The sequence below is a fragment of the Narcine bancroftii genome, chromosome 3 (genome assembly GCF_036971445.1).
Source record: "Narcine bancroftii isolate sNarBan1 chromosome 3, sNarBan1.hap1, whole genome shotgun sequence".
Taxonomy (NCBI): domain Eukaryota; kingdom Metazoa; phylum Chordata; class Chondrichthyes; order Torpediniformes; family Narcinidae; genus Narcine; species Narcine bancroftii.
The window spans coordinates 141,044,058-141,057,436 of NC_091471.1; the positions used below are offsets into that span (position 1 = coordinate 141,044,058).

General features: G+C 39.4%; 1 protein-coding gene across 11 annotated transcripts in view; it reads left to right on the forward strand.

Annotated features, from left to right (window-relative positions):
* LOC138757621 (la-related protein 1B-like) overlaps nt 1–13,379 on the forward strand; it is a 93,622-nt gene that overhangs the window by 58,983 nt on the left and 21,260 nt on the right. For all 11 annotated transcript variants that reach the window (XM_069925259.1, XM_069925260.1, XM_069925256.1 and 8 more), the window contains 2 exons: nt 8,681–8,855; nt 12,004–12,176. In XM_069925259.1, the coding sequence (XP_069781360.1) occupies nt 8,681–8,855; nt 12,004–12,176 (348 nt within the window). The remainder of the gene's footprint in view (nt 1–8,680; nt 8,856–12,003; nt 12,177–13,379) is intronic.

Sequence of the window (13,379 nt, forward strand, 5' to 3'; positions counted from 1 at the left end):
TAAACAGAAAGTAAAATCTCCTCCGACTAGTATATTTTGTTTTCCACTTGCTGATTTTAAAAAAAGATAACCATAAAAGCTTCATTGTCATAATTTGGTGCATAAATAATCATAAACGTCCATAATTCTACATGAATTTTATAATGTGCTATTTCAAATCTTCCAGTTTGGTCAGTCAATATTTCTTCTATTATTATTTATATATTTTTATCTTGCTTTTGAGCTGAATGAAGATGATATTACTTATCCCACCCATTCTCTTTATTTTAGCATGTTCTGATTTTGTAAGATGTGCTTCTTGCAGAAAGACTACCTGTCTTTAATTTTTATAGGTGCGCCAAGACCTGATTCCTTTTCATCGTTCTGTTTATCCCATTAACATTAAAACTAATAAATTTTGTTTAACAATAAAACCTTTTCAATTGTTTGAATAATTGTGATCTTTTCCCTTTTAAAAAAAAATACAATATCCCTGCCCTGATGGTGACATAAACAGGAAACCCTGAAATCCCACAAAAGAAAGCCAGCAGAATCTTTTGAGGAAAAAGAACCCCTTCCTTTAACACCATCCTTTATAGATACTCTTCTCCCGGCACCATTCTCCCCCTTAGATCGGAATCTCCACCCTGCTACTACTTTTTCCAAGTTTTCTCTCTTTCCTGAACTCGCTGTGAACATTTAAATAAAATACTCTTTTCAACAATAAATATAAGACAGTTTAAAAATACCACTTTTACTTAGTCCCATTATAAAGATTCTTCAGTCTTCTTTGGTATCCTTAGTTTTTTCATAATCCTCACAAGAAGTCTTCCACCTCGTTATTCGTCTGGCAAAATCACTGATTACCTTCTGCTATTTTGACCCTCTGAGTCGCAGGGTATTTCAAGTCTTTGGACACAATTGTCTTTTTACGTCGTCAAATTCCTCCCTTTGCTTAATCAAAGTAGGTCAATTTTGGCAGGGCCATTGTTTTGCTTAGACTATTCATATGCTGCACCCAGAATTCTCTCCTATTCCCAGTAACTCAAAAGTCTTACCAGAACCAGTCGTGCTTGCTGATCTTTGGCTCTTCTGGGTCTGAGGGTCCGATGAGCCCTTTCAATATGTAGTTTATCTCTGAATTTGTCTTCTCCAGGCATTTGTAGAATCCATCTTTCAAAGAAGTTCACCAGATCTCTCCCCTCAATCCCTTCTTTCAGTCCGATAATTCAAACTTTATTTCGTTTTGTAGCAGCTACTACGGTAGAGCTACTAAAGAAATACAAACACACGCTAGAGTAGTCAACTCAAGGCTGGTTTATTGAAGCTTTATAAGTGGCTTTTATTCCCTGCCTGTCCCAGGCGCCACAGGACAAGGTGGGACCTTGTTAAGGGATAGCTGCTGGACCTTGGGACCAACAGATTTAAATTGAGACTTGTTAACGTCCTGTGCCTTTCAGCAGGGGACCCAGCTGATCAATGTGCCATCCCTCGGCACTCAGTACTACTAGCATGTCTTACCCTTAGGTAAGTCCGTGCACTGCACTGATGGTGGCGGTTCGCATTACCATGCTGAGTGCCCGCTCGGCCTGCTACACAGCCGCTACAGTCTGCTAAAATTCTCCATGTAGTCGGTCTTATCCAGCAATGTCTGTCTGCCTCCCATTTCTTTGCATCTTTTCCATAGCTTTGAGCTTATCTTGCGTGTTTACCATGTCTATTTCTACTTCGATCATTCTTTGCATTAAATCTTTATCTTTAATTTGTCATCCTCTCAGACCTGCCTCTCATTACAGTGTCGCTGCCTAGAAATTGATTACTCAAATTATCCACTTTCTCATGGTTAATGTTTAGTTCTTGCCTTGACTCCCCAGCTCTGCTGGGGTCTGGCAGTCCCGAGGCCACTCTTATGTCACTTCCTTTCGGGGTTTCGCTCTATGTTCCTGGGTGCGTAGAAACTTTCTCAGCTTTTGTTTTTTGTTTCCTTGGTCTCTTGGTGCTTGCTTTGACCATTTTTGGTGAAAAAATTATTTATTTTGATATTTTAACTATCTTTTGATAATCTTCATAGAGACCTCAATGAAAGCATGTCTAAGTCCTTTGCATGGCCATATCCTTGTGTGCCATTTCTAACCCAGAATGTCATTCACATAGTCGTACATCATGTAGGCGGGCCACATCAAGTAACCATTTATGCTATTCCTCACTTAATTTTTTCCCCATATTCTATCAACCATTCCACTTCTACCATCTGCTCACTTGCAAGATTTGCATTGTCTAATTAATCTACCATCCCTTTCTTCCTTGGGGAAACTCGAATACCTGGAAGAAACCACTGTTGCAGGGAGCAAGCACTGGAGGCAGTAAATGAGCCTTATAGGTGCCACAAGATTTGCAGGAACAGCTGCTTTCTCTCCAACATCAGACTCCTCAATGACAAACTCAATCAAAGACTCATATAAGGAGTCTTACTTGTGCACTTTATTGTTGCAGTCAATTTGTTTACAGTTTTTTGTTAACATGTTTTACGCTGTATGCACATTATTTTTGTACTACCAATTAGTGGTAATTCTGTCGCACCCTCAGGAAAAAGGAATCTCAGGGTTGTACGTCATGTATGTATCTGGACAATAAATCTGAGACCTATGAGGCAGCTCAACTAACTGCCTTATTTGTTCTCCCACTATAGCCCATGTGACTTGTACATCAAATATAAATTCACTTTCCTTGAAGTCTAATTATATTGTATATTCCTTGAAGGCTTCCCAATGCTCTAGCCACTGTGATTAACTTGTAACATTTTGGTTGCATTTTTCAATCGAAACATTTTGGTTGCATTTTTCAATCGACATTCAAGCATGTAGATGCTTTTTATTGTCTCTCACACCTATTGTTTGTGACAGGTTATAGTTTTTCATCTTGGGGTAGCTAGTTTGTACTCAAGGTTTAATGTGCACATCTTCTCAACATCGTTCCTGAAGTTGAGAGATGTATCTAAAGATTTCAAATGTCTTGAGAACACATGAGGGGGGAAAAGAAGCATCTACATTTTTTGTTGCTCCATCATTGGATGCAATGTGTGTAGATATGAGAAGACTTTGCATTTTTCAGTAAAGAATATTGAAAATATTCTCAATAAGTAAGGGAAATGCTGCTCACAAAGCAAAGTTAAGAAAATGGTCTTTTATTTAAAAAGTCTTGCCTTTTCCCTTAACCTGAAGGTGGTAAATGTTTTCTCCGGAAGAACAGAAAAGTTAAATCATTGTGACAATCAGTTAAATTGTGTGGTGAGTTGTCCTATTTAGGGTGAATGTTATAGGTCCATTAAAGACATAAAGGAAGGTGTTTATGCAGCGTGGATAGAAGTCAGGAATAATAAAGTTTCAGTCATTATGATGGGATTACAAGGTAAAAACACAGATGCTGGAGAAACTCAGCTAGTCTTGAAGCATCATTTGGGGGTAAAGATATATTACTGATGCTTTGGGCTGGAGCCCTTCTTCAAGGTATGAATAAGAAAATAGACAGATGCATGTATTTAAAGGCTGGGGGGTGGGAGGGGAAGAGTACCAATGAACAGAGAAAGGGTGCTAATTGGATATGATAATAGGACAGGAGAGGGGAAAGGTGAGTAAGGGGCATTCACTTCATAATGTCCTCCCACTAACCAGTTGAGGATGGAAGAGCATGTATGTAGGTAGATGTTGAAAAGTCGTAAGAAGTAACAGTGTTGTTGTGCTGGGTGACTTTAATTTCCCCAGTATGGTCTTGGACTCCCTTGGTGCCCAAGAACAGAATTTGTTAGATGCAAAAAGGGAAGGAGCATAACTATACCCTCTATTTGGTCAGGTGATTGAGATTTCAGTGAGAGTATGTTAAAGTTCAAAGGTCAGATTTATCGTGGGAGTGCATGCATTACATCATATACAACCTTGAGATTCTTTTTCCTGTGGGCTAAGAAGAATTTCCACTTATTGTAGTACAAAAAAAAAGTACTCAAAGATATAAATACAAAAGAGAAATGTAAACAAAAAGGAAGTGCAAACAAATTGCAATGAGGAAATAAATTTTAGGTATAGTATTCATAGTTCCATAAATTTTCAGATTGTAGGTTATGAGATGATTAGACCGTGGGGTGGTGGGGGAGTGCTAAATTGAGAAAGGCAATAGTATTAGCTGTGAGTTGGGGAGAGTAGATTTGGGAACTTTTTGACAATATGTTGCTAATTTAGAAGTCTTAAAAAAAAGTATATATAAGATTTAGGAAGCTGAGCTCAGACAGGGTCCTTGAGGAATATAAGTGTAAAAGAGGGCTGAAATGTCCTTGGCTTTTTAAAAAAAAAAGACATTTTATACATAGAAATTAAAGGTTACTTGGGAGAAGGTACGACCACTTAGTACGACCACTTAAGGATAAAGAAGATAATTTGTGCCTGGACCAAAAGAAGTTGACAAGGTACCAAACTAGTACTTCACATTGATATTGATCAAGGCGAGGGAGCAAAGGATAGTCAGAACAAGGAGGATTTTTCCATTATTTTAGGACGTTGCTATTAAGACAGTGGCAGTGTTGGGTTTCTTGGAACAACATTAATGTAAGTCCTTGTGGCTTGATAGGATTTATTTCCGGTTATGGAGAGGGGTAAGAGGAGATTGTAGTAACTGTGACAGAGATGTTATATTTTTTAGTTGCAAGAAACATTCCAGAGGTTTACAATTAGTCATTGTTCCTTTGTTCAAGAAAGGCTATAGGATCAAATCAAGAAATTGTAAACAGGTGATCCTTGCATCAGTGATAGGAAAATTACTGGGGAAGGTTATTGTGAATAGGACCTACACTTATCTGAAAAAGAAGACATTAGCAATTATCAGCATGGCTTTGAGCATGTGAAGTCATGCTGTATAAACGTGACAGTTTTTTGAGGAGATAGATAGAGTGCTGAGAGATAAGGCATTGAATGTTGTATGCTTGGACTTTAGTATAGCATCGAGTCCACGCTGCTGAAGATCCAGCTGCGCTGGATGGGTCACGTCTCCAGAATGGAGGACCATCGCCTTCCCAAGATCGTGTTATATGGCGAGCTCTCCACTGGCCACCGTGACAGAGGTGCACCAAAGAAAAGGTACAAGGACTGCCTAAAATCTCTTGGTGCCTGCCACATTGACCACCGCCAGTGGGCTGATATCGCCTCAAACCGTGCATCTTGGCGCCTCACAGTTTGGCGGGCAGCAACCTCCTTTGAAGAAGACCGCAGAGCCCACCTCACTGACAAAAGGCAAAGGAGGAAAAACCCAACACCCAACCCCAACCAACCAATTTTCCCCTGCAGCCGCTGCAACCGTGTCTGCCTGTCCCGCATCGGACTTGTCAGCCACAAACGAGCCTGCAGCTGACGTGGACTTTTACCCCCTCCATAAATCTTCGTCCGCGAAGCCAAGCCAAAGAGAAGAAGAGTATAACATTTGACAAGGTCCCTCATGGTTGGCAGATTCAAAAGATTGAGGAACATAAAATCTATGATGACTTAGTAGGTGAGATTCAAAATTACCAAGTTTATGGAAGACAGAGTGGGTATTTGGATGAAAATGAAGTTAGGTTGTTTAGTAAGTTTGCAGAAATCTTGAAAATTGGTGGAGTTGTTATTAGTAAGGAAAGTTGTCAAAGCCGGCACTGTCTGTAGTCTGAGATGTCCTGTTTTTTGCTCATTCTGCTTATTCCTTGAAGGGCTCAGGCCCAAAGTGTCAGCAGTATATCTTTGACTCCTGTGGGCGCTGAAAGACCAACTGAGTTCCTCCAGCATTTTAGTGTGTTTGTACGACAATCACAGTGTCTGCAGACTTCCATGTTTCACAAAGGAGACAGGATATATTCAAGTTGGAAATGTGGGTAGAGAGATGGCAAATAGTGTTTAATGTGGAGAAATATTAGGTATTGCAAATTCAAGGATCAAATGAGAGGCAAACATGAGTAAATGGCAGAACACTTAGAAGTACCTCAAAGAAGGGCTCAGGGCCGAAACAGTAATATATCTTTACTTTCTATGGATGCTTCAAGACCAGCTAAGTTCCTCCAGCATTTGTGTATGTTTATACGACAATCTCAGCATCTGCAGACTTTTGTGTTGACTTCTTTGGAGTATTGATATACATATGAAGTTGCAATTCAAGGAGGTAGGCTTATGAAGGAGGCTCATTGGCTTACTTTAATCAGTGGGGAAGTCGTAAATCATGAGGTAAATCATGTGCAATTCTTCTCATCCCTAACTGGAAAATATGGTGGTTTTGGCGAAGTTGCAGAAGGGTTCAGCAGGATGTTGCCCGGATTAGAGTACATTGGTTATCAGGAGAAGTTGGACAAATCTGGATTGTTTTCCCTGGAGCGTCAGGGCTTAATGGTCCTCCTTGGACTCTGCTCAAAATATATGGCCCCCTTTTACTGTGAAGCAGTCAAGTTTTGATTTCTTACATACTTCTACCAACAACATTTAAAAAAAATTATAGTACATGACATGAAAAGAAAACAAGGCTTTTACTTGGGGGAAAGGGGGGGGGGGGTTGGTGGAGGTGGGGTGCTGGGTGTGTAGGGATCCTGTTGAGAATAAATGTAAGTAGTTGAAATTTTTTGACCTAAGGGTGGAAATGTCAAATGTTAGAGGATCAATGGAGAGATGTAGACTGCACAGGCAGATGTGTACTTTATATTGGCATCATGGTCAACAAAGATATTCTGGACTGAGACGTTTGTTCCTGTGCTGTACTGCTATGTTCCAATAGAGTTATGGTTACTGGTTTGAAAGTGCCTAACACTCTCCCACCTCCGATACTTTGGGCACCTAACCCACCTCATTTCTCGAGGAGTTTTCGTGCTGGCCCCACTGAATCTACTAGTATTGCTTGGGGAAATATTCCTGGACGCACAACAAATTCTGTCCCATCTAATTCCTTAGTGCCATGCCTGTCCCAGTCAATATTAGGGAAGGTAAAATCACCTATTATTTTTATACCTATCTGTAAAATCCTTACTTTTTTGCTACTCTTGATTTTGGAGACTACTTCAGGGCCTATAGTGCAATGCCATCAGAGATCACCCCTTGTATTCCGTTTTCACCCATAGTAAATATGAGTGAAACATGAAAGTCTGCAGATATTGTGATTGTAGTTAAAAACACCAAACCCAGGAACTCAGCTGGTCTTTCAGCCAGTCAGCGCTGAGACATCCATGTTATTGTCGCGGACAGAGCCAAGGAGCTCAACAAAGAAATTGCCAAGTCTTGCCGATATAGAGTATCTGAGTGGCCACCCATTTCAATTCCTCATTCCATTCCCTTGCTGACATATCTGTCCATGGTCCCATTCACTGCCAGACTGACACCACCTGCAAATTGGAGGAACAACACCTCATCTTGTGTCTGGGCATCTTCCAACCAGATGGCTTTAACATAGACTTCTCTGGCTTTTGTTAAACCTCCTCATTTCTCCCCCCAGCTCTCTTTCCCTCTGTCTCCTTTCATACAGACAAAATCAATTCTCTCCTCTCCCTTTATCAAATCCAATTAAAACCTTTCGTTGTTGGTCCTTCCCCCATCCAGCACTGTCTATTTTGGGATTTCCTCTTTTCTGCTAATTCTCTGCTTATTTCTTGAAGAAGGCCTCAAGAAACGTCAACAATATATGGACGCTGCAAGATTGGCTGAATTCCTCCAGAATTGGTGTATATTATTTATTATTACTCACTTATTACTCACTTGATCCTCGTCCAGGGATTCCTCCTCTCAAGTCTGCCATGATCCTCCAAATCTTCTTCGGCAGATTTTTTTTAACATTATGCACAGGCTAGATGTCAGTATGAGAATATTCAGTGCTGTTGGAACTCAGTGAAGCAGAAAAAGCACGAATAGTAACTGCATTGTTGCTGTCATCCTATTACTAGTTTTTATTGTAACATTGCATTTTCCTGTTTATGGATATTGAACAGTAAAGTAAGATGGATTACTTTATATTTACCATAAACTGCTTTTAGTGCTACTGTGGCTTTATATCAAGATACAACTTCCCATTAGATTTTCATGGACATAGATTAGAGAGGAATTTTGTACAACAGATCCTGAATGCATTGTCTGATTTGTTAATTGAATTTGTTTAATTGCACACTGAAGAACTAGTATTTCCAAATGAATTGAAAAACTATTATGAATAAGTTTTCCATATTTATATGCTCTGCATTTGTGAATGTTTTGTTAATGTGAGTAACATTGGTAAACTTTGCATTGTGTAAAAGTTATTATCTTGCTCAATTTATTCGCTCAGCTTTGAATCCAATAATGGGTCTCTTAAGTCATGGAAAATATTATCTCAACATTGAAATTGTAAGGAAGAATATTTTGGGGTGAGGGGGGTGGCCATTGGAGAATGTACATGAAAATAACTTCACACCCAAATGTAATGTGAATCAGATGAGAATTATGAAAACCAGAAATGAGAGAATGCATTTGTTCTCCAGCTGGAACATTTATTGTGATTACAGTTGTACTTGGATAATTCCAATATCTTGCCATCTTTTACTCATTAGATTGTTTTAAATAATAACTTTAAAATGTGTTAAGTTTTCTGGAAACACAAGAATCAAATATGGAAGCAATGTTTAAATTATTTTGTTGCAGTTAAAATTATGGTTCATCAATGCAGAAGTTTAATTTCACAGGCTTTAAAAGAAAGTACAGAGGTACAAATCATGGACCAGAAGTTGAGGAAAAAGGAGTGTCCTGAAAAATGGCCAATCCCAGGTCTACCCATTTCTGATGTTCCAAGGACTGATTTCTCCCGTTTAATCAATTGCCCAGAGTTTATACCTGGACAGATGTATGGCTCTCAAACTGGTGAGGATACTGTAATTCTTTCTGTTCTAGTGTTCATGCAAAATACTTCCTGCCTTTTGATTTGAACCCTTTCCTTGATATCAGATTGCTTTGATCTCAGTTTGTTGTGGATAGTAAGGCTTCTGAACATTAATCAACGAAGTAAGAGGGTTAACATTAATACAAATTGAAATTGATTTTTACCAAACAGCAAATGTTGAAATGGAAAAAGTGTTGTATTAGGTATTCCTCCTTATTACAAAGGCTGACATAAGAGTCTGTCCCATTTGCTTTTTTGCATGCTTGTTATCTCTATTTTAATTTAATATTATAACTTGGCTAATTGGACATCTGGTGTACTCTTCGTGGGATCTAGGGAGGGCAGAATTTTATACCATTAAATTGAAGGGCAGTGACGTTTAAGAAATGATGTCCTGTTTTATCCACTTGCAGATTTCTATTTTCACCATGCCTAAGTGAGCCTACATTTAAAAAAAAACTTAATTATCTATCTTGTTTCTCTGTTTCAAATGCAGAGTTGAACAGTCATATTATGCTTACTTTTAAATAAATGTTCATGCTCCATTTGGCCTATTAATTAAATACAACATAATCAAATTTAAGAGGCTGTTCCTTTATGTGATACTTGTTAACATTGCCAAAAGCAATCCTGAACATGCACAAGACATACAGGGTGGCATGGTTAGCGTAGTAGTTCGCCCAGCGCCTTAACAGCACCAGTCATCGGGACTTGGGTTCGAATCTCATGCTGTCTGTAAGGAGTTTGTACGTTCTCCCCGTGTCTGCGTGGGTTTCCCCTGGGGGCTCCGGTTTCCTCCCACTTTTTGAAAAATACTGGGTGTGTGGGTTAATTGGGTGGCATGGACTAGTGGGCTGAAATAGCCTGTTACCGTACTGCACATCTTTTTTAAACAAAAAACCTTTGTTGTCTCTCAGACATCTCATCCCAGTTTTTAATTTATAAAATTATCTGTTGAAAGGAAAGATCTATTATTATTTAATTAGATTGTCTTGTTGCAACTACTGGGGAGTCTCTTTGCAACTTCTAAAGGCTTGATATTCTCCATTTCTTCCATTTACTCTTTGGCGTCTACTTGCCTATTAATATTATCTGTTGGTTTAAAAATAATTTTTATCAGTAATGTTACTGTTAGCCCTTCAACAAATCTGAGTCCCTTCCTTTAAAACAAGTGTATTAAGTTTTCACTCCATGCCCCATGTTGGCCGCCACCTCATTCTGATTAGCTTAAATTTCGACTCGTAGTTTATTTAATTTGATACTCAACCCCTTTATTCTTTAAATTTAATTTTTTTAGACATACAGCACAGTAATAAGCCATTTTGGCCACTAGCCCATGCCGCCCTATTAACCTGCAATCCTTGGTATATGGGAGGAAACCGGAGCACCCAGGGAAAAACCATGCAGACTCCTAGACAGTGCAGGTTTCGAACCCCAGTGCTAATCACTGGTGATGTAATGATGTTGCACTAACAGCTACGCCAACTGTGCTGCCCCTATAGAATGAACAAACTTTGGTCCACATAAACTAAAGTGTTTGACTTAGTTTCTCTCTCATTTCTTTTTTCTTTTTCTTCTATTTCTTTCACATCGTTTAGATTTCCCTCAATTATAGTGCCTAATTAATGCCAAACACATCTGGTGCAATTTTTTGCATCGGTTACACCTCACACCAATTAAAATCACACAAGACAAAGCCAGAAATTTCAGAAATGTGCTTTAGGTGCATTATGGAGGTTGGAATCATTGTCCACTCTATCTGGCTGTGTACAAGTGTGAGATCCTTCGGGAAGACCAGGGGGACACGGGGTGGGGGGGGGGGGTGGTGGGTGGAAATTACAAAGATTGATTTTCCACAGGATTTGGAGTTGTACCTTCTAGGGGACATTGGGAAGTACAGTTAGACTGTCCAAACACCAAATTCAGTTTGTGAAGGTCACCTTGTCATTAGCCAGGAAGTGTATAGCAGTTACATGGAAGCCCGACTCCCAGCTAAATATCGCACAATGGAATATGGAAATATAGAATTGCATTCCCCTGGAGAAAATCACCTACAATTTACAAAAGAGATAGGACACATTCATTGGAAGTGTGGCAACCTTATCTGAGGCACATAGGAGCACAGATATAATTCACATCCCCCTCCCTCCCCAAATAAGAAAAAAGAAACAACTGGTCCCAGCAGGTAAAGGATTTAGAGTATAAAATGGGGAATGCGGCGCAGATGACGTGTTTTTGCCCCTGTACCACCTGTTTTTCTTTTAACATCTAAGGTCCTCTAGCTATGAGGAGGATCGTTGTCTTTGTTAGTGTTTAGGTTTTTGTGTTTTTATATTTTGGTATTTGTATAATTTAAGTGATAGGGGAGGTTGTAAGGAGGGGGAAATAAGGACTCTGTAAATCATATTATGTGGAAAGAGAATGTAATACTTTGTTTGGATTTGCATGAGTCTTTGGAAAATCAAAAATAAAATATTCAAAAAAAGCTACAGTGTCTAACACACAATTTTAATGAAACTACTTTTTTGTTTTGAATGTTTTATATTTCTCATGTTTTTCATCCCCTATATACATTTCAGAGTTTGTGCAAATGCATTGTTTATTTTACCTAGGACATAGATTCTGGTCTGTTTCAGATGAAACCTGCCCAAATAACACTATTCCATGGCTATGAATTAAAGCTGCCTTTGCTGAAGCTTTGTATTTGTCTCTACTCTGGTCACCTCTACTAATTTTAAGGTTGCTTCATTGTCGAGAGTTATAAATCTTTTCAAGATGCACATGGATTTCAATCCTTGTCAGTCAGCATAATCTGTTTCCCCTAATGAATGAAATTTCCACAAGCAACCATTACCTCACTCACAACCTCACTCTCTTTGCTGAATGTGCATCTTGCAGAAGACAATTCAATCTTGTTATCCTCTTATCATGAACTTGATGCTGATGTTCATTCTCTAACTTGATAACTCTTGTTTAGCAGTGGAACAAGTGTCAGTGTCTGGTATATTATCTCCAGCTTGTTCCTGGCCAACTTCCTCTAGTCCTCGTAATTGTGTTCTTTGTAGTTGTTTATAATAATTCACTCTAATGCAATATTGAATAATATTCTAATTTTTTGGTGAATTTCAGAATCTGCTCCTAGTTCTCCAAGACTGGGAAGTCCTGTTGATGCAAAGAAAAATGTTGAAGCCAGTAACCTTCAGACAATGTCTAAAGGGCTTTCTACAAGTTTGCCCGATCTAGAATCAGAACCTTGGACAGAAGTGAAAAAGAGACACCGCCCAGCACCAAGCAATGTGAAGGTATACCCAAATTTGCCATGAACTATAAGCTTATTTATGTTAGTTTCTGAAGTATAGTGTTTATTCGTTCCAAAATAACAACATTAACATCTTATTTACTTGTCCTCGTGGGTGGCTGTGAATAGGGTGTATCGTGCACTTCCAGGTATATACTTTACGATTTTCTTATTTTTGTTGTTCCTGTTCTCAACTCAAATTTTCGTGCTCACTGTTTTGTTTCTTCCTCATCTTTTTATTCATCCCAAGTAAAGCCCCAATAAGAGTGACATTCAGATAAGTGTTCAAAAAGACCCAATATATGTTCCTAGATTCTCTATGCTCTCACTCCAACCCTCAGGGATTGTTTCTGGGATTATTGTTGTTATCTATATCATTGACCTGGATAACAATGTGGTAAATTGGATCAGCAAGTTTGCGGATGACAATAAAGTTGGAGATATGAACACCAAAGAAGGTTTTCAAAGCTTGTCAAGGGATCTGGACTAGATGGGGAAAAATGGGCTGAAAATTGGCAGATGAAATTTAATGCAAACAAGTTGCATTTTTGAAGGATGAACAAAGAAAGGACATGCACAGTAAATGGTAGGGCACTGAGGAGTGCAGTAGAATAGAGAGATCTGGGAATACAGATACAGTACAACAACGATTCTCTGAAATCCTCATTTAACCAAAATTTTTTCAGAGCCAAACTGACCTCACAGGTTGGTTAAAAAATTCATTCAATATGAAATTAGAACAACAATTGTTTTCATTTCAGGTAACTCCCTCCTCTCTCTCTTTCCACTTATTCTTTACCTTCCCTTATTGACTTTTCTCTCCAACTCTCCCTTTCAAAGTGCTTGCTACTATCTCCCAACACAACCTGTCAGAAGAATCCCTTGTCCTGGTGTCATCAAGGAAAGCAGCCTCATGGGCAGGAGCGAGACCTCTGGCTCAGTGGTGTTCCCTCCTATCCCCTTCCCTCCCTCCCTCCTGGGCACACTGGAGCTCCCGACGTTGACTCTGAAACCTCCCCTCGGACTACTACTGCATGCCGGACTCCAGTGTGCGGTAGGCTGAGGGGAGGAGTTGGAACTCTGGCGTCAGGAGCTCCGGTGTCCAGGGAGACAGGACCTCGCTGACATGCCAGTGAGTGCTCTACTGGCTCAGGAAACCTCCCCAGGGATCAACGGCAGCGGTGGGGACATGTCGGGGATCAGCAGT